At 35.6% G+C, this 23,692-nt stretch overlaps 1 protein-coding gene and 1 long non-coding RNA gene across 3 annotated transcripts in view; one reads left to right on the top strand and one right to left on the bottom strand.

The window, feature by feature from the left end:
• CHCHD3 (coiled-coil-helix-coiled-coil-helix domain containing 3) overlaps positions 1-23,692 on the bottom strand; it is a 290,998-nt gene that overhangs the window by 216,481 nt on the left and 50,825 nt on the right. The window contains exon 3 of the mRNA XM_063099894.1: positions 21,875-21,956. Within this exon, the coding sequence (XP_062955964.1) occupies positions 21,875-21,956 (82 nt within the window). The remainder of the gene's footprint in view (positions 1-21,874; positions 21,957-23,692) is intronic.
• On the top strand, positions 4,547-15,248 carry LOC134381198 (uncharacterized). Of its 2 annotated transcripts, none has more exons than XR_010023917.1 (3): positions 4,547-4,736; positions 7,961-8,124; positions 14,628-15,248. It is a non-coding gene; the product is annotated as an uncharacterized LOC134381198 (long non-coding RNA). The 2 variants fall into 2 exon arrangements; XR_010023919.1 differs by lacking the exon at positions 14,628-15,248 and adding an exon at positions 8,781-9,245.

Below are 23,692 nucleotides of genomic sequence, written 5' to 3'. Positions count from 1 at the left end.
AGATATCCCATGCTCTTGGAATGGAAGAATCAACATAGTGAAAATGTCCGTACTACCCAAAGTGATATACAAATTCAATGCAATCCCCATCAAAATTCCAAAGACATTTTTCTCAGAAATGGAAAGAACTATCCAGTCTTTTATATGGAACAATAAAAGACCACGCATAGCCAAAGCAATGCTGAGCAAAAAAAATAAAGCTGGAGGCATAACACTACCTGACTTTAAGCTATATTACAAAGCTATAATAACCAAAACACTATGGTACTGGCATAAAAACAGACACACTGATCAATGGAATAGAATAGAGAATCCAGAAATCAACCCACACACTTACTGCCATCTGATCTTTGACAAAGGCACCAAGCCTATTCACTGGGGAAGGGACTGCCTCTTCAGCAAATGGTGCTGGGATAACTGGATATCCATATGCAGGAGAATGAAACTAGATCCATACCTCTCACCGTATACTAAAATCAACTGAAAATGGATTAAGGATTTAAATATACACCCTGAGACAATAAAACTTCTTAAAGAAAACATAGGAGAAACACTTCAGGAAATAGGACTGGGCACAGACATCATGAATATGACCCCAAAAGCATGGGCAACCAAAGGAAAAATAAACAAATGGGATTATATCAAACTAAAAAGCTTCTGCACAGCAAAAGAAACAATTAACAGAGTTAAAAGACAACCAACAGAGTGGGAGAAAATATTTGCAAAATATACATCTGACAAAGGATTAATATCCAGAATATATAAGGAATTCAAACAACTTTACAAGAAGAAAACAAGCAACTCAATTAAAAAATGGGCAAAAGAGCTAAGTAGGCATTTCTCTAAGGAAGATATACAAATGGCCAACAGACATGAAAAAATGCTCAACATCACTCAGCATCCGGGAAATGTAAATCAAAACCACATTGAGATACCATCTAACCCCAGTTAGGATGGCTAAAATCCAAAAGACTCTGAAGGATAAATGCTGGCGAGGTTGTGGAGAAAAAGGAACTCTCATACATTGTGGGTGGGACTGCAAAATGGTGCAGCCTCTATGGAAAAGGGTATGGACGTTCCTCAAACATTTGTAGACAGATCTACCATATGACCCAGCTATCCCACTGCTGGGAATATACCCAGAGGAATGGAAATCATCACATCGAAGGTATACCTGTTCCCCAATGTTCATTGCAGCACTCTTTACAATAGCCAAGAGTTGGAACCAGCCCAAATGCCCATCATCGGATGAGTGGATACGGAAAATGTAGTACATCTACAAAATGGAATACTACTCAGCTATAAAAACGAATGAAATACTGCCATTTGCAACAACATGGATGGACCTTGAGAGAATTATATTAAGTGAAACGAGTCAGGCACAGAAAGAGAAATACCACATGTTCTCACTTATTGGTGGGAGCTAAAAATTGCTATATAAATTCACACACACACACACACACACAAAAACCGGGGGGGGGAGATATAACAACCACAATTACTTGAAGTTGATATGACAAGCAAACAGAAAGTACATTGTTGGGGAGGAGGGAGGTGAGGGAGGAGGGAGGGAGGTTTTGGTAAGGGGCAACAATAATCAACCACAATGTATATCGACAAAATAAAAAAAATTTTTTTTTTAAAAGTGAAGAAAATAAATAAATAGATAAAGTTTACTGATGACCCCCCTCCAAAAAAAAAAAGGGCAAAGGACCTGAACAGACATTTCTCAAAAGAAGCCAGGCAAATGGCCAACAGGCACATGAAAAAATGCTCAACATCACTAATCAGAAAAATGCAAGTTAAAATCACAATGAAATATCATCTCACTCCAGTTAGAATGGCTTTTACCAAGAAGACAGAAAATAACAAATTTTCGCAAGGATCCAGAGAAAAAGGAATTCGCATCCATTGTTGGTGGGAATGTAATTTGGTACAACCATTGTAGAAAACAGAATGGAGGTTCCTCAGATAACTAAAAATAGATCTACCTTACAACCAGCTATCCCACTTTGGGTATATACTTGAAGAAAATGAAATCAATATATTGAAAAGACACCTGCATTCCCATGCTCATTGCAACACTTCACAATAGCCAAGAGATGGAATCAAACTAAATGTCCATCAATGGATGAACTGATTTTTAAAAAAGGAAAAGAAAAAAAAAAAACTGTTACATACACAATGGAATACTATTCTGCTATTTTTTAAAAATCCTATTATTATTTGCAGCAACATAGATGGAACTGGATCTCATGCTAAGTGAATGAAGCAAACCAGGCATAGAAAGACAAATACTGTGTGATCTCATTCACATGTGGAATCTTTAAAAAAAAAAAGTGGTTCTCACAGAAATAGAGTGGAAGGGGGGGGGGCGGTACGGACTAATGAGTACAAAATGCATGTACTGAAACAACACAGTGTATCCCACAAATATGTACAAATAAGTGTTAAAATATTAAAAAAGAAGAAAATCACTCTTACAGAACATGTATTATGTGCTGTGCTAAGAACTTTACCTAGAATGTACCATTTCATCCTCAAAACAAGCCTGAAGATAACCCCAAGGTAAGTGTTACTGTCCTGCATCTTACAGATGAGGCACTGACCCCTCAAGAAGTTAAATAATTTTCTATGTGGTCTAAGAACTAGTAACCCATAAAGCTGGACTTCAAACCCAAGCACTGATTCCTGAGACCACACTCTTCACCGCCACACGCTACTGTTCTCCAGTTCAAAGACCGAGAAGAGAAGAGTTCTAAGAATAAGTGTTTTGTATCGAAAGCTTAATGCATGCCAAGCACTTTACATATGTTACCTTATTTAACCCTCATTTGAAAACGAGTCGATCAGGTAGGTATTCTTATTAACTCAATTTCTAACTGAGGAAACTGAGGTGTAGAAGGGTAAGTCACCAACTCAAAATTACAGATTACCAAGAGAAAAAGCTCACATTCAAATCAGACCTATCCAAATCCAAAAGACATTAACTTTTGGCCCGTTTTTTTCCCTCATAATTTAGGAATGATATTACTACAATGCTAGAAATCCACATTAATTACATACTGTTAACTAAGCTTTCCTTGCTTAATCCATTTTAACTCAGCTTTCCTAGTACTAAAATAATTTTATCTGTAGTACATAGTTCACAAAGCACATTCTTTTTATAGAGATAACCTGGATGAAAGTAAGCACTCAAAAAAAAACCCCACATATAAAAACATTATTAGAGGCTACAACACTGTTTCAATTTCTAACTCATTCTTAGATTGGCTTAATAGAATTAACTCAAAATGGGAGTACTATTTAAATAGGGACACATTTACAAATTCTTTTTCTTTTCAAATATCTATAGAACCTTACTAAAATCACTCTTAAATTTAATGTCACATAATAATGACTGGCTCCTGAAACCTTCATATACAATACACTCAAATCTGTAGTAAAGGTTGCAATGATATTAACTTACCATTTGTTTAAATAGCGATTGAGCAAGAATAAAAATGAAAATGAGTGACATTGTTATACAGTTGCATTATAGTTTCCAGGGTGAAATGAAATGCCCAAGTTACTGAAAATAAAACATATATCTGAATTTCTATGAATTGCAGTATGTGCATATGTCTATGAACAAGGAAATGGGGTGGAAAAAGATATAAGCATCCAACAAGGTCAATTCAAATGGTTTATGAAAAAATAAATCCTAAAAGCATTAAGTATATCTATGGATGTGTGTGCATGTGTACAACTGCAGTGCAACTATGTAGCAATGTCACTCATTTTCATATACACACACACAAAAAAATTAACCTCAGAAGACAGTATTTAAAGTAACATAAATGTTTCAAAGACAATGTGCAAAATAGTTTGCAAAAGATTGCTAGTAGAACATGAAACTCTCCCTACTGCCAATTCTTAAAAATTCCCTTAAGACTCATGTTTACAGTTGGCAAAAATACTCTTAAAATAGCTAGAGACCTGTTTGCTTTAAAAATGTCCTTCTTAATGGTAAATTAACCTCTCTCGGTCAGTCCCATAAAAATAAAAGATAGACCATTCGTTTTTAAAACAAAGAATGAAAAGCACCACAATCGAGCCTTTGCCTTTATCTGTGCAAAACACACAAAATTAAAGATCTCACATGGCTCAAAAATGAATTAAGTGAAGATATGATAATTTTATCACTCTCCTTCACATATGACAGTAGAAAAGCACCATGTGGCCATACAGACCACTTTTATTTTTTTTCCTTCCCACGACAATGCATTGCAATTAATAGTTGTCATGTTCAAATGTACATAGTATTCTGTTTTACACTTACTAAGGCTCAATGCTTTAACTCAAGCTCCCAGGCCACCTGTTTTACTACTACAAATATATCTGCTTACTTACAGATAAAAAGTACATTGAGTAACGTAAAAACAGATTTAATAGGAACATACGACATCATCTTTATAAATAAATGTAACCCTAACACGAACCCTTTTAAAACTTCAAGCACATTGGGAAGTCCTCATGAAAATAATTTTCATTAGAAGGCCAATACTTAGAATTTTGGACCTGAAAGATACCTTAAAGATTTCATATGAGAACTAATGTGCTCCTGGGGAAGAACTATCAAAACAAAATCGGAACCATCAATTTTTTCATATATATTATCAGTTTATCCATGGAGAAGAACACTAGAGAAGCTTCAGAGTTTACCTGACTACAATATTGGGCCACGAACACAAAAGGTAAGAAAAGCAAGTTTATAAGTAAAGGTAAAATTTTAAAAAAACCCAAGACTTGGGGCCGGCCCATGGCTTACTTGGGAGATGTGGTGCTGATAACACCAAGGCCACAGGTTCGGATCCCTATACAGCGATGGCCGGTTAGCTCACTTGGGAGAGTGTGGTGCTGATAACACTAAGGCCACAGGTTCGGATCCCTATACAGCGATGGCCAGTTAGCTCACTTGGGAGAGCATGGTGCTGACAACACCAAGTCAAGGGTCAAGATCCCCTTACTGGTCATCTTTTTTAAAAAACAAAAAAAAACCAAGACTTGAAACTGTCCAGCCCAGAGATAAGGTTAATTAATATAAATCCAAAAAGACAGCAAAAACAAGGCAATAACTAAAGACCCTGGAACAATTAAGTGGCAGGCGAAAGATAATATGAATAGAAAAGCAATGTAAAGGGGGGATAGCTTTTAAACCTGGGGTAGGAAAAGGGAGGGGGCAAAAAAATTTTTTAAATAGCTTAATACTTTACAGTAAAGAAAATTTTCAAATGCAGGTGCTTTTTATTTTGGTTCAGTGATCTATGGAGTCATCATACACAGCAAACTGAAAAAAGTGTGTTTTGGGTATTGCCAATTTAATGTTATTTTATTTTTATTTTTAATTTATTTTTCTTTTATTTTATTTTTAATTTATTTTTCTTTTATTTTTATTTTTATTACTATTAAAAATAGCATTATTATAAAAATTTAAAGGTTCAATTTCAGTATATTATTTGATCTTTACAACAAAACTCAGAGGGAAATAGCACTTAGTGCTTTTATAATTATTTCCATTTTTAAATATGAGATAACTGAGCTTAAGGAAACTGTGATTCATCCATGCTCAATTAATAAATGAAAAGGCAGGACTAGAACCCGAGTCTTCCTAATACCAATTCCCAATTCTGGATTACTTTTGTTTTTAAAGAACCAAAACACTGAAATCTCTTCCATCTCTAATGCTATGTCTGTGTTCACAATATTAAATCAGCATGATGTGGCTTAAAGGTGAAGTGTATCTCTCTAGGTTCATCCTCACTCCAGGGTGAACCTGAACAATGAACTAAACTTGTGCTTCTGCTATTAGTTTGAAATCAAGAAAGGATGCAGCAAAAATATTCATTTATGTTTTCAGTATGGTAAGATCGACACTTAAAAAACTATTAATTGCAAAAGGAATTTACAAATCAGGTCAGTATAGAGAATCAAAAAACACAAAAATAAACAAAAGTGTAAACTACATTTTTTTAAGCCTAGAGTTTAGCCACTCATTTCACTTCTCATAGATTTTTCATTTCAATCTTTCAATTCATTTGATTTCCCTTTTATTTTCTGTGTAGCAAGCAAAAGGCAAACACCATGTTATCCTTCAAAATAGGAAAGAATGGTCAAATTCCACATCAACAAATATTTATTTAGTAGCGACCATGTACAAAGCATTATTTTACTTCTAAAGCTAGAAATATCTCAAAGCTGATTTATTTCTTCTCTGACACTTGATCTTATGACACAATCATACATACGTAGATATGGCATGGTGTTGATCAGTTAACTAAATCACACTGAGGCCTGATCTGTTGTGGCAATTTCAGAAATACTGATCTCACACCAGGGCAACTGGATTCTCCACCAGCTGCATATTGTATCTTACCTGTTATATATCTACTGTATCTCACCAGCTATATACACATCTCAGTGACAGGATTTTATATCTATAAACATTAAGGGCCTAAACTCTCATAATACTCAAACAACAGGAACAACAAAAAGACTATGCCATTCCACTAGGTACCTCCCATTAAAAATTAATGAAAATACTAGCCAAATAAAAAGATAAGTCACATTGGTCACATGCACATAACACAACAGCAGTTTTACCATGTTCCCAAAATTTGCAACAGTGAGGGGAAAAAGGGAAGAAAAAAAAACAAAAAACAGGCACTCATATTGCTAGTGAATTAACTAGCATAATTTCTTGAGGGTAATTTGGCAATAATAATATTTTTTATAACCTTTGACCTAGTAATTCCACTTCCAGGGATTTACCCCAAGGAAATAATACTGGATATGTATAAATTTAATAACAAGGATATTTAATGCAGAGTGTTCATAATAGTGAAACATTCTCAACCATTTATTTGGAAGCCCAAATGTCTAATAGTGAACTAACATGAAGTGATATATGGACAAAACATGTTCATGATATATCTTAAGAGCAAAAACACAGCATCTCATAAAAACAATAAAACAATATGACACCACTTCTGTTATTTTTCTCCCTGTGTGTATGTATGTCTGTACCAAAATATTTACAGGGATTTTTCATGAAGAGTGGGATTATGGGAGATTTTCATTTTCTTCATTTTGATTAGCTGCATTTCTCTAATTTTCTATACAGTGTGTGTTATTTTTGTAATTGGAAAAAAACAGTTACTATTATCATGTACCTTGTGATTTTTCACTTTGATCTGTAGATATTCTTAGGTACTCAGAAGATATTATGGGTGGGGGGATGATAGAACATAGAACATGTCAGACCAGGCTATGACAACAAATCAAATATAGGACAAGGTAAGAGAAGCAGGCAGGGGCAGACCCCAGAAGAGGTAAGAACAGGGGAGGTGCTCAGGGACTGATGTCTTATTGAATGCCTGGCCCACTACCGGCAGCAGGCAGAAAGGCAGCAGTAGCATAGCTGCTACTGACTCCAGGTCCCTCCAGCACTTGAAGACTCAAGGATAAAGAGAAACTAGCTACTCTCTGGACCTCCACAGGGACCCCCTGACACATGTCTGCTGAGCCTCAGCCCCACCTCCCACCCCATGCTACCATACAAGTATCCCCATCTTCTGAGTCTTTCAGCTTCTCGATTAATTTATTTGCCCTTTCAAAATGTCCACTAATTCATTACAGCCTTCCTGGAATTGCTGTCTGGCTTCTCAACATGTGATATCAGATGTCCCATAAACAACAGGACTATTACTTTAAAACCATGAATTAGATCCAAGCGTCCTATTTCTCCCCAAGCCTACTGACTTGCTGTTCTACAGGTTGAATCTCATTTAATTTGCCATATACGGGCTAACCTTTCCAGGTATATCTCTCAAGTCTTTCCTGCTGTTCTGGATACTTCTTAATATCTGTATGGAGGGGGAAATCATCTGAATGAGGTAAGAAAATTGTTTTTTTCTCAAAGGAAAAAACTGAGGAGATGAGCAGACAGTGCACCCAGTTCATGACTGGACAACATCCTTAAGATGACTGCGTTCCTAAGTGAAGTGTGAATGGCCCCCCATGGTGAAAAGCAATGAATATTTCTATCTTTGAAATGACAAGACTGAGTGATCTCAAAGAGGTCAGGTAAGGAGATTTCTACTCTTTGACATTTTGGCATTAGTTATACAGTAAAAGACAGCTGTCTTTATGCATGGAACTGCCACCAAATGTTCCCAGACTCAGCAGATTATACTACCGATGGTTTTCAGGACTGGGGGGGGGGGGGGAGGCAATCAAAATGAGACTTTTCTGTCTTCTATACACATGAAGAAAAGCAAAAATAGATTGTAATGGGAGCGGGGAGATACACTTACACATCACAGCAAGGCCAAGAGTATTTTCAAAAAAAGTAAAAAAAAATCACTTTGCCATCCTCATAATATGTCAAAGTCTTACACTGCACAAGAATATGTGAAATACATGCATTACAGATAACACTAGCAAGCCATAAAAAAATGCCTGAAACAAATTTAAATAACCACCATAATAAAGAATTTGGTCTTTTGTTTTTATATGCTCCCTAGGCATATGTCAGTAAACTAGAATAAACATGTTATTAAAACTGAATCAATAGGAGGCTTCAAAATATACAGTACCACAAAAGGTCAAGCCCTGGTATCGATTTTAATATAACATTTTTTGTGCAGTTTCCCAAAGGATTCTTTTCTAATATTGTTCCTCATTTTTCTCTCACTTTGTTCCCTGACTGGTAAAAATTTGTTGTCCTTGTCTACAAAAAGCTGTCTAAAGCCGAGTTTGCTGAGTGTGTGTCACTCCTCTGACAAGCTGCTGGAAAATGAAAAAACAAGCAAAAAACCAAAAAATCTACCCAAAAAAAATCCAAAAACATTTAAAGGCAGTGAATGGGAGGACAGATATAAAAGGGCATGAAGCACAAGACAACCTTCAACTCACCATGTTCAGGAACACAGGGGCCACTTGGAACTTGTGCCTTCCTGGTGCCTTGAGGCACGGATTCCCAGGAGCCAGGGAGGCCGGGTTGAGCAGAATGAGGGAAGAGAAGATCTCTCAGGTTACAACAAAAATTTCACCAAACCAGGTAAAGGATGAAAAGTTTCAAGATACAAATCCATGTTACTACTCCGGCTCCTCTTGAACTTAAAACACCAAATATTCAAAGGACAACTGGAACCCCTCTGACAGGGGTTATGGGGGCTAATCAGAGGTATAGGCCCAGAGACAGAAGAGACTTCATGACTTCTGTCCCAACAGCCAAGCCTCAAAGACATATAAAATATGTTCTGGTTCAGTCTCATATAACATATAAATGCATAATATAGTATATGTTTTAAATATATTTACTTACAAATTTTGCGTATATTTTTAGCCAACAATAAAAATAGTCCAGAGCCTAGACTATACTCTCATACTGTCAGGTTTTCACTTTTAGACAATGCTCACTAAAAATGAATCAAATTAAGCAACTGTTTCAGGACAGGATGAAAAAGGGTATCTTTTTTTGCCTAAGTCACCTGAAACCAAAAAATACTGCCCCTGGAGTTATAATGCAGTCCCCACATCAAAAAAATGAAATGAAAGCTAATTAAGCCTACTAGAAGGGAAGACATCAATCACAGTGGCTTCCTAAGAACCATGAAAACTTGAAGAGGAAGTAGAGTATTAGGAAAGAGGCATGGCGTAAAAGAGAACTGGATTGGAATCCTGACACTGCCTTTTGTCGGTAACACAACCTACAGCAAGGTACTTAACCTCTGCAAGCTGCTTTCTGATTATAAAATAAATCCATAGAGAACAGAGCTACCACATCCATTTTCTCCCCAGTTTGATGAAGGGGAAGTGGGTGACCCAGCCTTGGGATTCTGAAGGGAATGTGAGGGGTGTCATCTCATAGGCTACCATATGGGCTAAGGCAGGCATCATCAAAGAGCTCTCGGGGAGTCTGGAGCTAATGTAGACCAATGTACCCACATAGCTCCTGGCACACAGCAAAAAGTCACTGAATGGCACGTGCTGCTGTCATATGATGACTCATCCACCTCTTTTCCCTTTTGGACAAATCTATCCCGTCTTAATCTATTTAGCCACACGGTAAAATATTATTGTAATTTAGTAATACATTCTCTTTAGTAACTCCTATATAACAAAGAGTTTTGCCCTCACAGACCTTTATATTCCAATGCGGGAGACAAACACATACAGTTCTGCAAGGAAACATAAAGCAGAAAAAAAGACAGCTAGAATGAGAGGACAGGAAAGAAAGAAAAGTCATTTTAGATAAAGCAATCAAGGAAAGTCTCTCTGGGGGTTACTTAAGAAGAACTATGAATAGTAAGAGGGAGACAACCATGCAAAATATAGGGTACAAGTACTCTGGGCAAAGAGCTGTAGGCACAAACAGGTTTGGCAGCTGATGTGGCAGAAATGTTCAATGAGAGGGTGGTAAGAAAGGAAGTCTCAGTGCACAGGTGTATAAATGTACAAAGGTAGAAGACTAGAAGGTCAAGGGAAAGGGCTTGGACTTTTTGTTATATCTAATGAAAAGCCATTAGAGAGTTTTAAGCAAAGAAACCAACAGATTCAAAACATTTTTTAAAGCATACTAATGCTGCTTTGTGAAAAACAGAATCTGGGGGACAAGAGTGGCCCCATGCAGGTGACTTTCTAATAGTACAAGTGAAAAATGATAACAGCTTAGACCAGGGTTTTTCAACCTAAGCACTACTGACATTTTGAACCAAACAATTCTTTTTGATGTAGGGGGCTGTCCTGTGCATTGTGGGATATTTAGTGGCATCGCTGGCCTCTGCCCACTACATGCCAGTAGTTCCTCCTATGTTATAACAACCTAAAAGTTCTCCAGACATGGCCAAATGGCCCATAGAGAAAGAGAGCAAAATGTCTCACAGTTGAGAACCACTGGTTTAGACCAAGGCAGGGATGGAAATGATGAGAGGTAATGTATTTGTAACATATTTTAAAAGCAGATTCAACAGGGACAATTAATGGTAAGGGAGAAAATAGGGACATAAAGGCAGGAAGAAGGAATCAAGAATAATCAGTAATCAAAAATCTGATATTACCCTCAACTCTTTGTAAGACTAACATTATCCACATTTTCAGTAGTTTGAGCAAAGAGGTTTCTAAGACAAACCTATGTGGGGCTATACAGATAACTTAAGTTTACAGAAATTCATTTGAATAATAGTTTGTGCTTCTTTTCCTTAATTCTATAAAAACTCAATCATACAGTTGACAGATATATTCACAAAGAACTGCACAATTTCCGACATATTACAACAAAATCTACAGAAATATTAATTTTCACCCACTATTTGACAGGATTTTGACAGTTTTATTTCAAAACATAGTCGTGTGAATTTAAAAAACAAAAGCACCAAAAAAGCCCTTTCATTTGTGGATTTTCTTTTCAAACTAAATTATTTATTGAGATCCATAGGCAAGGTATAATTGACTGTGCTGAAGCCTATAAAACATAAACCTTCAGTAAACCACATCAAAAAGGCTCCGTCAGTGCTGAACAGAAAATTACTTAGCCTCTGAGACACAGTCTAACAGAGTGATGATGAGTATGGCTTCAGATGCCAGACTTGCCTGGGTTCAAATCCAACCTCCTCTACTTTCCAGCGATATCACTGTAAGCAAGTGAACCTGTATTTCAGCCACTTCATCGACCAAGTGAGGAGCCCAGCAGATCACACTCACTTCGGAGGGCTGCTGTGAGGATTGAATGATCAACACATGCAAAGTGCTCCGGACAAAGGAAGTGGTCAAAACCATTAGCTATTACTATTACATATGTTACTTATAATTGCATGTTAGTACTATTGGCATTTCTTTTTTTTAGGGCAAATCTTCTTAAATGGCATATATCACAAGATCTAAAGTCTACTTGAGATCTATATATACTGACATGGGAAGGGAGATCACAATATATAATATATAATTGAGTAGGGAAAAAAAAAGCAAGTCATACAACATTATTCAATCTTTTTTTTTTTTTAAATTACAAATTACACTCAAGGGCTGGCCAGTTAGCTTAGTTGGTTAGAGCTGATAACACCAGGTCCAGGTTTCGATGCCTGTACCAGCCTGCCAACCAAAAAAAAATTAGGCTTTGCTTAACGAGGGGGAAACATTCTGAGAAATGCATCGATAGGCAATCTCATGCAAACATCATAGAGTTTACTTACCCAAACCTTGGTGGTATAACCTACCCACCTAGGCGATATGGTACACAGCCTGTTGCTCCTACCTGAGTAATGTGTTTGCACTACAACATTATGATGGCTATGTTGACAGCCACAGTGTCAGTTGATGACTAGGTATAGGAATTTTTCAGCTGCATTATAAGCTCATGGGATCAACATCATATATGTGGTCCGTAGCTGACCAAAACATTGTTATGTAGTACATGACTGTACTTCTTCTAGGGTAAGAATGTGTAAGTGATTTTATGGGGGGAAGAGCAGAGGAGGGGGAAAGACAAGTGACTTTTTATTCTTTTGTATTATATGAATTTCTTCGATAGGTAGATTTCTTTGGTAATTTTTGTTTTTTAAATAAACCAACATCATCCACGATTTCAGGAGTTTGAAGAATGACCTTTCTGTCAAACCTATCTGGTTCTGTAGAAATAATAAAAAGAGTTGCAGGATCTCTGTTGGATAAGGGTTTTAAAATTAATAGACATTTCTCACATTAAACTAATGGTTTCAGTTGACTTTTTTTGGTACTGTTTTGATGTGATTTGGTTTTAATCCATCAACCCCATCAGGAAGGCAAAATGCACTGTAATTTATGGTCTTTTAAAGGAGTTTTTTTTAAATCTAATCATCATTCACAAAATGGAACCAGGAAATATGAAATTTAAAAGATTCATTCTGAGAAGCTGTAAAGGAACTCTAATTTAAATCATTAATTGAAACATTTACATGGTTAACCCCTATTTCTATACTTTATACTTGACACCAAAATCACACTAAAATCATTTTAATGAGACAACTTGAAAAACTTTCCAAATGAAATGGTTAAAGCCTAAAAGAGCTAGACAGTTTACATGTCAGGAAACAATTATAAACAGTATATAATAATAAATAGTTCCTGTGCTAGTTGCACATATTTTGACGGAGGAATTCAATATTCTAGTTCCAAAGCCAAACTGTACCAGTAGCTCATTTTTTTAATTGATTTTAAAACATATAAGTTTATAGACTAAATGTGATGATTTTGACTATCAAACAAAAGGCAAATAAACAGTAACAACAAATAATACAAGCCAAAAACCCAACACTTCAAGCAATAAAACCAATACAAAATAACAGAACGAGTCCAAGTCTACGGTTTAAAAAAAAAAAAGGTAAAAGGTCTAAGAATGAATATAGAAAGAGAATGAATATAGAAGGAGAAATGCAAAAATGATTTCCCCTCTGCAATCATTTATTAAAGTAAATCCTGTGCCTCTTTATTGCTTCCTGACTCTTGGAGGGAGGCTGACAAATCCCCCCACCATGAAGGTGCCCAAGTTGCTCCACTGAATTTAGCAGATTGCTAGTCAGCACACATGTGCCTCACTGACCAGGAGATACTTGTCTCTAAAGTTCATAAGGCAGGGTACTATCTGTTTCCACAAATTTCCCACTGTGCTATTAAGAAAAATGTCCCAATCTTAAGCTAACAAGAACTGAAAATCCAAATTGCCACCATCACAGAAAATGTGCGCACAAACAGTTAATAGTAAGTTGTAGCCTACATAAAAAAAGAATATTAACTTTAAAGACAGACTCTCAAAAGACTTTGGTAATAAGACAAAGCAAGTTTTAAAAATAACCACACACAGCAGCTGTCCAGATCTTATAACCAGAAGCAGAAAAAACTTTTTATTTACTAATGGTTTAGAAAAGAAAATACAAGTTATTGTAGAAGTACCTTCCTACAATTGAAAATGAAAAACTTTAAAAAAGGTATTCCCTGCACACACAAAATTAGTAATCTGGGGTGGTTAAGTGCATGAATTCTACAAAGACCTGGGTTCAAATCCCAGCCCCATCACTTACTAGATGTGACCTTCAGCAAGTTTCTTGGCCTGTTTCCTCATTTATATAGTGGGAATAATAGTAATACTTACCCATTAGGGTTGCTGTGAGGATGAAATGAATTAAAACATATGAAATGCTTAGAACAGTGCTCAGCACACAGTAAGTAGAAGAAAACAACAACTATTTTTGTTAATTTTTCATTTTAGTTGGGCATATGGTCCTCTACTCTGAAATGGTTTTCATAGATGATATGTGACTCCAACGTGCATGTTCTATGTGTATGTCATCTATAAATTGTGAGGAAAGTTTTCATCAAAGACAAATGATATCTGCTTCTGGGTAAGAGTAGAATGCAAAAGAACATGGGTTCTCTCAATAAAATAACAAAAACTTAAGCTATTCTCTTTTTAACAGTTTTTTCCAACCAGGAAAAGGAGGAGGGAGGGGCTATTACTTTAATAGGAAAATGTGACAATGTTTGAAAATATTATAATCCTGAGATGAAATATACATTTGATTTACAACTATGTTGCCCATATTCCCTTTCAGCTTCAGGCTCTATTGGCAAAGCTATTAAGGTCAGGAGACAAAAGGGAGGCCCTCTCTCTATATTTCTCCAGTATTTCCAGAGTAAACTGCCTGCATAGAAGGATCTCACATTCTTCTACATGTTCCTAACACAGCATTACCAGAAGGATCAGCAGATGGCTTCCAGAAGGCCCAGGACTGAGGATCAGCCAGGGCTAGGCCCAGCCCACGTGGGCCACTGCCCATAAATATGGACTTCTGGACTTAAGGAAATGGGCATCAAGCCACTGCCCACCTAACTTCTAAAACAGAAACAGAACTGAGTCTATCCAACAAATGCTATTTGGATTAGAAAAGTACACTCCTCCCACACAAAGTGTCCAAATTTGAGAGAAAAGGACCCTGACCACAGGTTTCTCAATCAAAGCCCCAGGTAGCATTAGGGCCTGCAAGGATGGCTCCCAGGTCTCTGGGAAGGAAAAAGGGAGAAGGGGGCTGACAGAGCGCTTAGTCCCCAGTCCCAGCTATAACCATAACAGCACTTAAATCAGCTTTATATCAGGTTCCGTATTGGATTTCCTTTGAATAAGCGTTTACATGATGATGAAAGAGGATATGATTCTATCACCTCAGCTAGACTGAACAGGGTTAGGTGGCTGTCCAGTTCTAGTCTGGTTCTGTTGCTGACTAGAAAACTTTACATATGTCTATCTCAGTCATCTGTTTTTTATATAACAGTAATAATTCTAACAGTAAACTTAAATAGTTTATGCAAGAAATAATAAACAACTTATAGAGTACATTACAACTCTCCCCCCACCAAAAATAAATAAATAAATAAATAAATAAATAAATTGTTCCAGGTAATGGAGAAACTTCAGCAAGACTACTACAACTGTAGAACTCTGAGAAACCAATTCCTAGAAACTTCCAAATGCATAAACCAACTTTGGCGCAAATTACTTCAAACACTATGCTTCATGAAAGAAAACGCTATAATTACTGTTAAAAGAAACATTTGAAAAAGAAATGGTTGAACATCACTGCTGCTATTACAACTAGTAAAAAAGTTACAGATTTCTATGTCATGCTGGATTGACTCTGGTTTTTCAGGTTTGATATTCTTACCATGTAGGATTCAGGGTAGAATTCTATAACAGCATAACATCAATAGGAAAGAAAATTGGATTTGGAAAAAGAAGAAAAAAGATGTGAATAAAACACAGACTGGATAATCCAACCTCCTCTAATTGTTGGTTATAGAAAAGCAGTTGTCTCAATTAAAAATAGAAAAGTGCCACTTGAAGAAAAAAGATAAAAGTAACAGATGGCACAAGATTTCAATACCTAGAACATACACAGCATTTCCAATCATCTTCCAGTGAAAAATACTGAGTGTCTAGGATGTGATCTTCCTATTACAATCTCAACTGATTAGATTTCTAACTACTTTTAAGCAGAATGAAATGGAAAAGTATGTATATAAAACAACAGTAATGCAATAAACATGAAAAAAAAAAAAAAAAAAACCTGAGCTAAAATGGAGTTGATTAAAAAGGAAAAAAATCTAAAATAGTGGGATTTTAATACTACCAAAGAATCTCTTAAATGTTGGAGTGTATAAAGTAATACTCAGGAGATAGTTCCAACAAACTGTTCACTACCCTCCAAGCAGGGTGGTGTAGGTTATAACGGGACATCAGGTGTACATCACTGAAGAGTTTCAACTCAAATTTCTGTAATCACCTTCTTTGCAAATATTTGTAAATTAGAAATGAAATTCATCTGTCTGGGCCAGTTGTGACTGCCATGGGAAAATACTGATTGCTAACTGATCTCTTACAGTCACTTCAATACTAAGCTTTCATAACAAGCCTTGATAAATATCAGTTATCAACAGTACTTGTTATCTGAAAGTTGTTTGTATTTCTGATCACCTAGAAATTACATGTAGGTTGAAGGTATGTAATTTTCATAACAACTGTATAATTTGTGTCTATGACAGGAAAACAAGTGTTCAACATCATGCTAAATTAAACAACAATTTATAAGACAAGTATGTATAGTCTCTGGTTAATGTCTGATTTTAAAATCATAATTTAACTTTTTCTGTTTTTATTTTAATATAACATAGAATACTCATACACACAATAGAACCGCACTTTCAAGATTTCCCAGTCATTCATTCAATTTAACAAATATTTTTGAGAGTTTACTATGAGAAAGGCACCACACTAGGTATGTGATTTCTTATATTATGTATTTTAAATGTGATGCTAAACCTGTTTGTCTGAAAAACCCTGTTTGTCTCTAGTGAACTCTTTCCTCCTCTTTTCAGCTTTTTCTTCCAAAAGCAGAAATTATCTTAAAATAAAATCAAGATAAGTCATTATATATAATGAACTTAAACAGAAGGTACCATCCCTACTATGAATTCACTATTAGTATAAGAAACTAAAAAATACAAATAAGTTTTAAGCCCTTATTTGATGACATCAATACTGCTATCAGTGAAAAAGTAAATGGACTGTGCTGTACTCTAACCCAGATAGCTGATAAAATGTATTACTAACTTATTAAACCACTTATTAAACCAAATTAATTAAGTCTCACAAATCTAATATAATTTTCCAAATAACTTGAAGTAGGAGAAAATCTCAACTGATACCATTTAAAAACAGCAAGTAAGTAATCTTGGTTGATGTACATCTAGCTACACCAGGCAGCTATTCCCTTTCTTCTTCGTTTCTTGAAGAAAAGTTATTAAAACTGAAACACTTTCACTTGCCTTTATAGGTAAAGAGGTGAAATTCAAATGCCAAAGGTGAGAGGTCAGAAGTAGTCACATTTTTCTTGCTGTCAGAGACTGACTCTGGGATGTAGGGCACAGGGGAGAGGTAAATCACATTTTAAAGTCTATACTCAAACTGTAGCACACTTTGTCCTTGCTATATTGGCCTGCTATAGTTACAACACAATATGGTCAGTTATAATCCAAACACACATAGAATTACAGAAAAAACAGACTGCTGACATGAGCATTTACTCTGGACTCAGTACACTGAGCAACTATTTTGTTTATCAGCTGTTTTGTTAAGCAAAATCATGATTCCAAATTAGACTCAAAATTTTAGTGTATGGACTAATATATCAGCAATTTGGGGGGTATGATTTTGCTAATGGAACAAACCTTTCAAGATTCCCATAAAACAGGATAAATCTGATTTGAGGGTCCATGTATAAATGCTTTTTAAAAAATGAGAACACAACATACACTTATATAGTCACAGTGCTGATAATTAGCTGCACTGTCATTGTGGCCCTAGTCAGAAACCTCCTCTAAGGCAACTTTTAAGCATATTATGTCTGCATAAGGTTTAAGGGAGTGAAGACCAAAAGGAGTTCAGGTACATTCTAAATGGACTAATGAAATATCTTCAGTTCAAATGATTTCTGAACAGGGTCTACATGTGTGTGGCACTACCAATTAGAGATGCTGAAAAGGGGCTTCTGCATTGGGTGGAAGGTAAGGCAAGACAGTCAAAAAGTCATTCCAATTGGACAGATTTGATGATCTGGAGTATGTATTTACTATATTTCATCAGTTCTAGGACGCATATTTTTTCAGTTTTCACATGCCTGAAAGCATCTTACACTTTCTGTCTGCCAGGCAGCAGTCCTGCTGCAGTTGTCATAGCTTGCACGTAAGTATTGACATTTGCAGAATTGGTGTCACTGCTTGGAAAAATCCCAGGAACAGCAGAGGAGCAATCTTTTAAGGAATGCTGTGTCACCAAGGTTTTGATGACACAGAATATGATACTATGTGGAAAAACAAGGACATCAAGACCCTGAGTCCAAAAGTTATTCAGAAAAACTAAATCCATTGTAAACAGGCTTGAAGACTACCTGAATCCTGGCTTTCTCACTACTGCACAAGTGATATTTTCAACCAGGTAATTTTTTTTTTGGCAGGGGGCGATGGTGGGTGGACATTGTCCTGTGCACTACAGGGTACTCAGCAGCATCCCTGGCCTCTATTTACTAGATGCCAATAACACCTGACAAGCTGTGACAGCCAAAAATGTCTCCAAACATTGTCAAACGTCTCCTGGGGACCAAAAAGCTACTCCCAAACCCAACCCCCACCCCATCCGCGCCAAGGTGAGAACTACTGCCTCAATTTATTTTGCTTAGTTTTTCCTTTTTATAAATATACAAGTGATATGTTTTTTAAAATTCAAAATTCGTCTTAATGAGCTGTTTCAGTAAGAAAATTCTAAGGGGTAAGCTACTGTGTTGTTATTTGCAGCAATTTTTTTCTTAGTGGTACATCAAATACACTAAAATCTTAAAATCGATGGCACCCTCAGTTCAATGAAATTTGGCCACCCACCACGCATTCTTCTTTGTTATGGAAGCCTCATCCTGATTTCCTTTTGGGGAATTACTTCCTCACTATGTATACTTTTAGAAATACCCAGTTCTTCCCTTGCTAATGTGTTCTGGAGTATTCCTTTTGATTCTTTTTCCCTATCCAATCTGCTTTGAAAATTTTTCTTGTTTCCTAAGTTAACCAGAATTAAGTTTCAGTCTTTCAACCAACTCTAACTGAAACACGGTCCTTATTTAAGATATCCTGATAGGAGACATTTCAGAATATTACCCTGCCACCAAGTTCGCCAGCCTGTTAAAAATGTCACTGCTTCTCCTCACCACTCACCAATGGGTAGAGTGAACAAGGGTAAATATGAAACAAGAATTGTTAAAACTGTGTGATGGATTATGGGAATTCACAGTAGTCTTCCCTATTTCTGAATGAGCTTAAAAGTTTCCATAATAAAAAGGTTGCAACGCTAACCTTTACTCTACACATTCTTTATTCTATAAAGAAAAAATCACAATCGAAATAATTGCAAAGTCTTTTTCTCAAACAAGTTTGTTCAAAACTTACATGTACATATGACCTTTGCCCAGATCTTAAATGCTTGAGAACTGGTCTACAGTTCTGTGTGCATGTGGGGTGAAGAGAGAGAACCTGGTAATCAGGGCACGTATGAGTTACAGTACAAAGGCATGAGGAGCCATTTCCTAAACCTGCTCACAAGTCTTTATTCAATTTAAGCAACGGACACAATAACATATAAATGCTCCATCACTCCAAAAAGTTGTTTTTAAAATACTGCACATAAAACTTTCTTAATGCTTTTTCTAAAGCTTCTTCCCTGGTAGAAAAAAAAAAAGAAAAAATAGCTATTGATTCCTTTAAGAACTACCATATAGATGAACACACACTTTATACTAAGATTTGACAGCTGGAAGTTTTCATGAAGGAGGCTTCAAACAAAACATTTTTAAAAAAGAAAAAATAATAAAAAGGCTTTACCACCCTCTGCTCTCCTTAAAGGTGACAGAAAATAAATTCTTTATCAATAGTCATTTATCCAGGTTACAGCTAGGCTGCCAACCCCATTCCACATGAGATATGAAATTGGTTCTCACTGGCACCTTTTATTCATCTCATCTGCCCTTTCCCTTTCATGGACCAAGGCAGAGCAAATGGGAGTTGAATAATGAAGGAGAAAAAAAACCATCACAGTGAGAGTTATTTTAACAAAAAGCCTGTACCGTATGGGGAGAAAGGAAAACAAAAAAGATCCTATGTGAAAAATAATAAGCAAAGTAAATATGAGTCTAACTAAAAAATCCTCATTAAAATAAAATTCAATTAAAAATAATAAAATTTCAAAGACAAGAAATTCTACAATAACATATTGATTTTCTTTGCTGTTTAATGAAAGTAATCTGAATTTTCTTAATATTTAAACTACACTATCTAATGATATACTCCATCAACCCAACCCAATTAAATAATTATAAAGTGCCACGTGGGAAACTACTGAAATATACGCAAGCCCTTTTGGAAATACTAATTACATCCTGATTTTTAAAACCCTAAGCCATAAGCATTCTCTATTTCCTGAGAAAATGGTGGTCTTACTCTAAAACTCATATTTTGTTCCATACACTTTGTGCAAATTGATAGTTAGTTTAGCAGTTTGTCAAAATAAAAGAAATATTAGAGAACATTTTTCAAACTCCTCATTTTTAGAGATGAAAATTTAAGGCCCAAAGAGGTTCAATTATATGTTGATGGTCCTACGGCCTGTAAGGACTAAAATCCAGTTCAAAGATTCTTTACATTTAGCTCTCTCAAACAAAATAGTTAGGCAGTTCAAAACAAAAGAAACACATACTAAGCATCTATTCAGTAGTAGGCATGTGTCTGGTGCTCATGGTAGAAAGACATTCACATGATCTTATAACCATAATGCTCTGTGCTATATGCAAATTTCAAAAATAGCACAGATGGGACGCACTTGACTCTATCTTGGATTAAAATGTATTCACATATTTTTATGAATAAGTACATACTTTTAAGTCTTTAAAAAGTAGTACTTTCTACCAAAAAAAATTATCTATGATGTTCTGTATGTTGCCTTTTTTCAGTTTATAGCTCCTCATCATCTTTTTGAATCAGCACATAAGGATCTACTTGGCTGTCTCATATTCCACTGTAGGCATACATAATTCATTCATCCACTTCCCCAGGATGGTCATTTGGATTGCTTCCAGTTTCCTACTATTACAAAAATACCTCAATGAGCATTTTTTTAGCTGTTATTATTAGTAGTATTAATAATAGGAACAATGATGGAAGTATGTACATAGAAAAAAGTCTCTAGCAATAAAATGTTAAAGAGTGGTTATCTCCAGAGGACAGAATTATACAGAATTTTGATTTTCAACCTTACTAAGTGAGTATGTTACCAATAAGTGCCATCTCTTACTCAAGGCACTATGTACAACATATGATGTTCACCATTACCTACAATATTGTTTACTTTAATACCCAGAGCAGAAAATATAATTTTCAATCATAAACACATTTGTTGATAGACTGAGAAACTCCTGGAGAATACTCAAGAACTACTTCTCACATATTAACAAAACAGAGCTTGTTATTCATGCAACGAATAACTATACAAAAGATATAATGATAATTTACAGTCAAGTTTGGGAAGAGGGTTACATAGGGCTTTAACAAGCACAACCCCAAACTGAAAATGGCCAAGTTCATACGTTCAGCACATTCTGAAGTTAAGCCATACACAAATTATGAGTCTTAATTACAATATCCTCCTCTAAAAATATTTCATAAATATGACAAGTCCACCAAAATCTCTCCCAGATACCACAAAACTCACCGTTTCTGATTTTCAGATTCTTTCTTGGCTTGCTCCAATGCCAGCTCCTCAGCTACTCTTTTCTTCAATTCTTCATCAGAAACTAGAATCAATAGAGAGCAGCAGATAAAATAAGTAACTTCTTATAACAAGAGCAAGAAAATACTCAGGAAAACAAAGCTGAGACTAGATTTGAATGGGCGAAGTTTCGCCAGGTGGTCAGTGTCTCCCTGGAACTTCCTAAGCACTGTGGAAAAGACCAATTAATGCACTTCAGGAGTAATTTAATCAAGAGTTCCCTGGTGACCCAGAAATTTCCACACCTGCCAAAAATTATAATAAACTCAAGGAGCTGCTTAATGCCCAGTGGGGACTGAGCTATTAAGTACAAATTCTTTAAAATGATGTCCTAACATTAAAGTCTGACAATCACGTATAAGGGGAGGAAAGGCTGTAAGGAAGGATCTTTAAAGAGGAAAATTATACCAAAATCTTCTCAATTCAGTAATTAAGCATTAACAGAATCATTTATTGCAGAGAGAACATCATTTGTATTTACATTCATTTTTCCATGATTTATGAAAAAAGACACTTATAATTTATAAAAATTTTGGAACCATATTTTTTTGGAATATATGTCATTCACATTCAAGTGCCAACAATTGGAGAAAGACACAGAACAGTCTAAGAACAAAGCTGTAGCTCTCTAAATACCAGATAACTTGTTCTGAAACATCTGGTCTTTCCACGTAAAAGATTGTGTACGATTATGTTTTGTAAAGATTCTTACAGCTAAGATAGTAAATAAAATGGACTAATTTTACATACTTCCTTAAGAGCCTTCCATAACAAATAAGCAAAGACTATTTCCTCCTCACTAGAAACCCACTACCTAAAATTATGACCAAGAAACCACCACAAGCACTTGGGAGAATCTAGGAATACACACAGGACCTAGGTATTACTTCAAATGGTTGAGCTTATTGGAGGGAAAACTAGACAGTACTGTCTCTGATCTTTGGATACATGTTATTAGATGACCTCAACATTATAAATGCCTTGCCTCGGGGCATATGCGAAAAATTAATTACAATAAGATATAAAAAAACCTTTTTAAATATTTACCTAACACTGGACAATAACAAAGAAGATACAATGGGCCCTCCATATCCATGGGTCCCTCATACATGGATTCAAACAACTGCGGATCAAAAATATTCAAAAATAAAATAACAAAAATAATAAAAAATTATACAAATAAAAAACAATACAGTATAACAACCATTTAAAAAGCATTTACATTGTATTAGGTATTATAAGTAATCTAGAGATGATTTAAAGTACATGGGATTTAAAATATACGCAAATATTAGGCCATTTTATATAAGGGACTTGAACATCCTCGGATTTTGGTACCTGTACGAGGTCCTGGAATCTTGTAAGGATGTTTTCTCTTAGTTGTGGATTATTAGAGAGCAACAACAGCATCAAAGGATACCATCAAGAAGGTGAAAAGACAACCCACAGAATGAGAGAATATATTTGCAAATCATACAGCTTATGAGGGACTTGTATCCAGAGTACATAAGTATACAGAATATACAACATATAAAAACTCTCAGAGCCAAACAATAAAAAGACAACCCAATTAAAAATGAGCTAAGGATATAGACAGACATTTCTCCAAAGAAGATATACAAATGGCCAATAAGCACATGAAAAGTTGTTCAATAGCATTAGTCATTAAGGAAATGCAAATCAAGACCACAATAACATACACCACTTCAAGCACACTATAATCAAAAAGAAAATCAGTACTGGTAAAGATGTAGAGAAACT

This window comes from Cynocephalus volans, chromosome 6 (genome assembly GCF_027409185.1).
Source record: "Cynocephalus volans isolate mCynVol1 chromosome 6, mCynVol1.pri, whole genome shotgun sequence".
NCBI classification, from domain to species: domain Eukaryota; kingdom Metazoa; phylum Chordata; class Mammalia; order Dermoptera; family Cynocephalidae; genus Cynocephalus; species Cynocephalus volans.
Note: the sequence above shows the minus strand (reverse complement) of the source record. Positions and strands in the feature narration are given on the sequence as shown.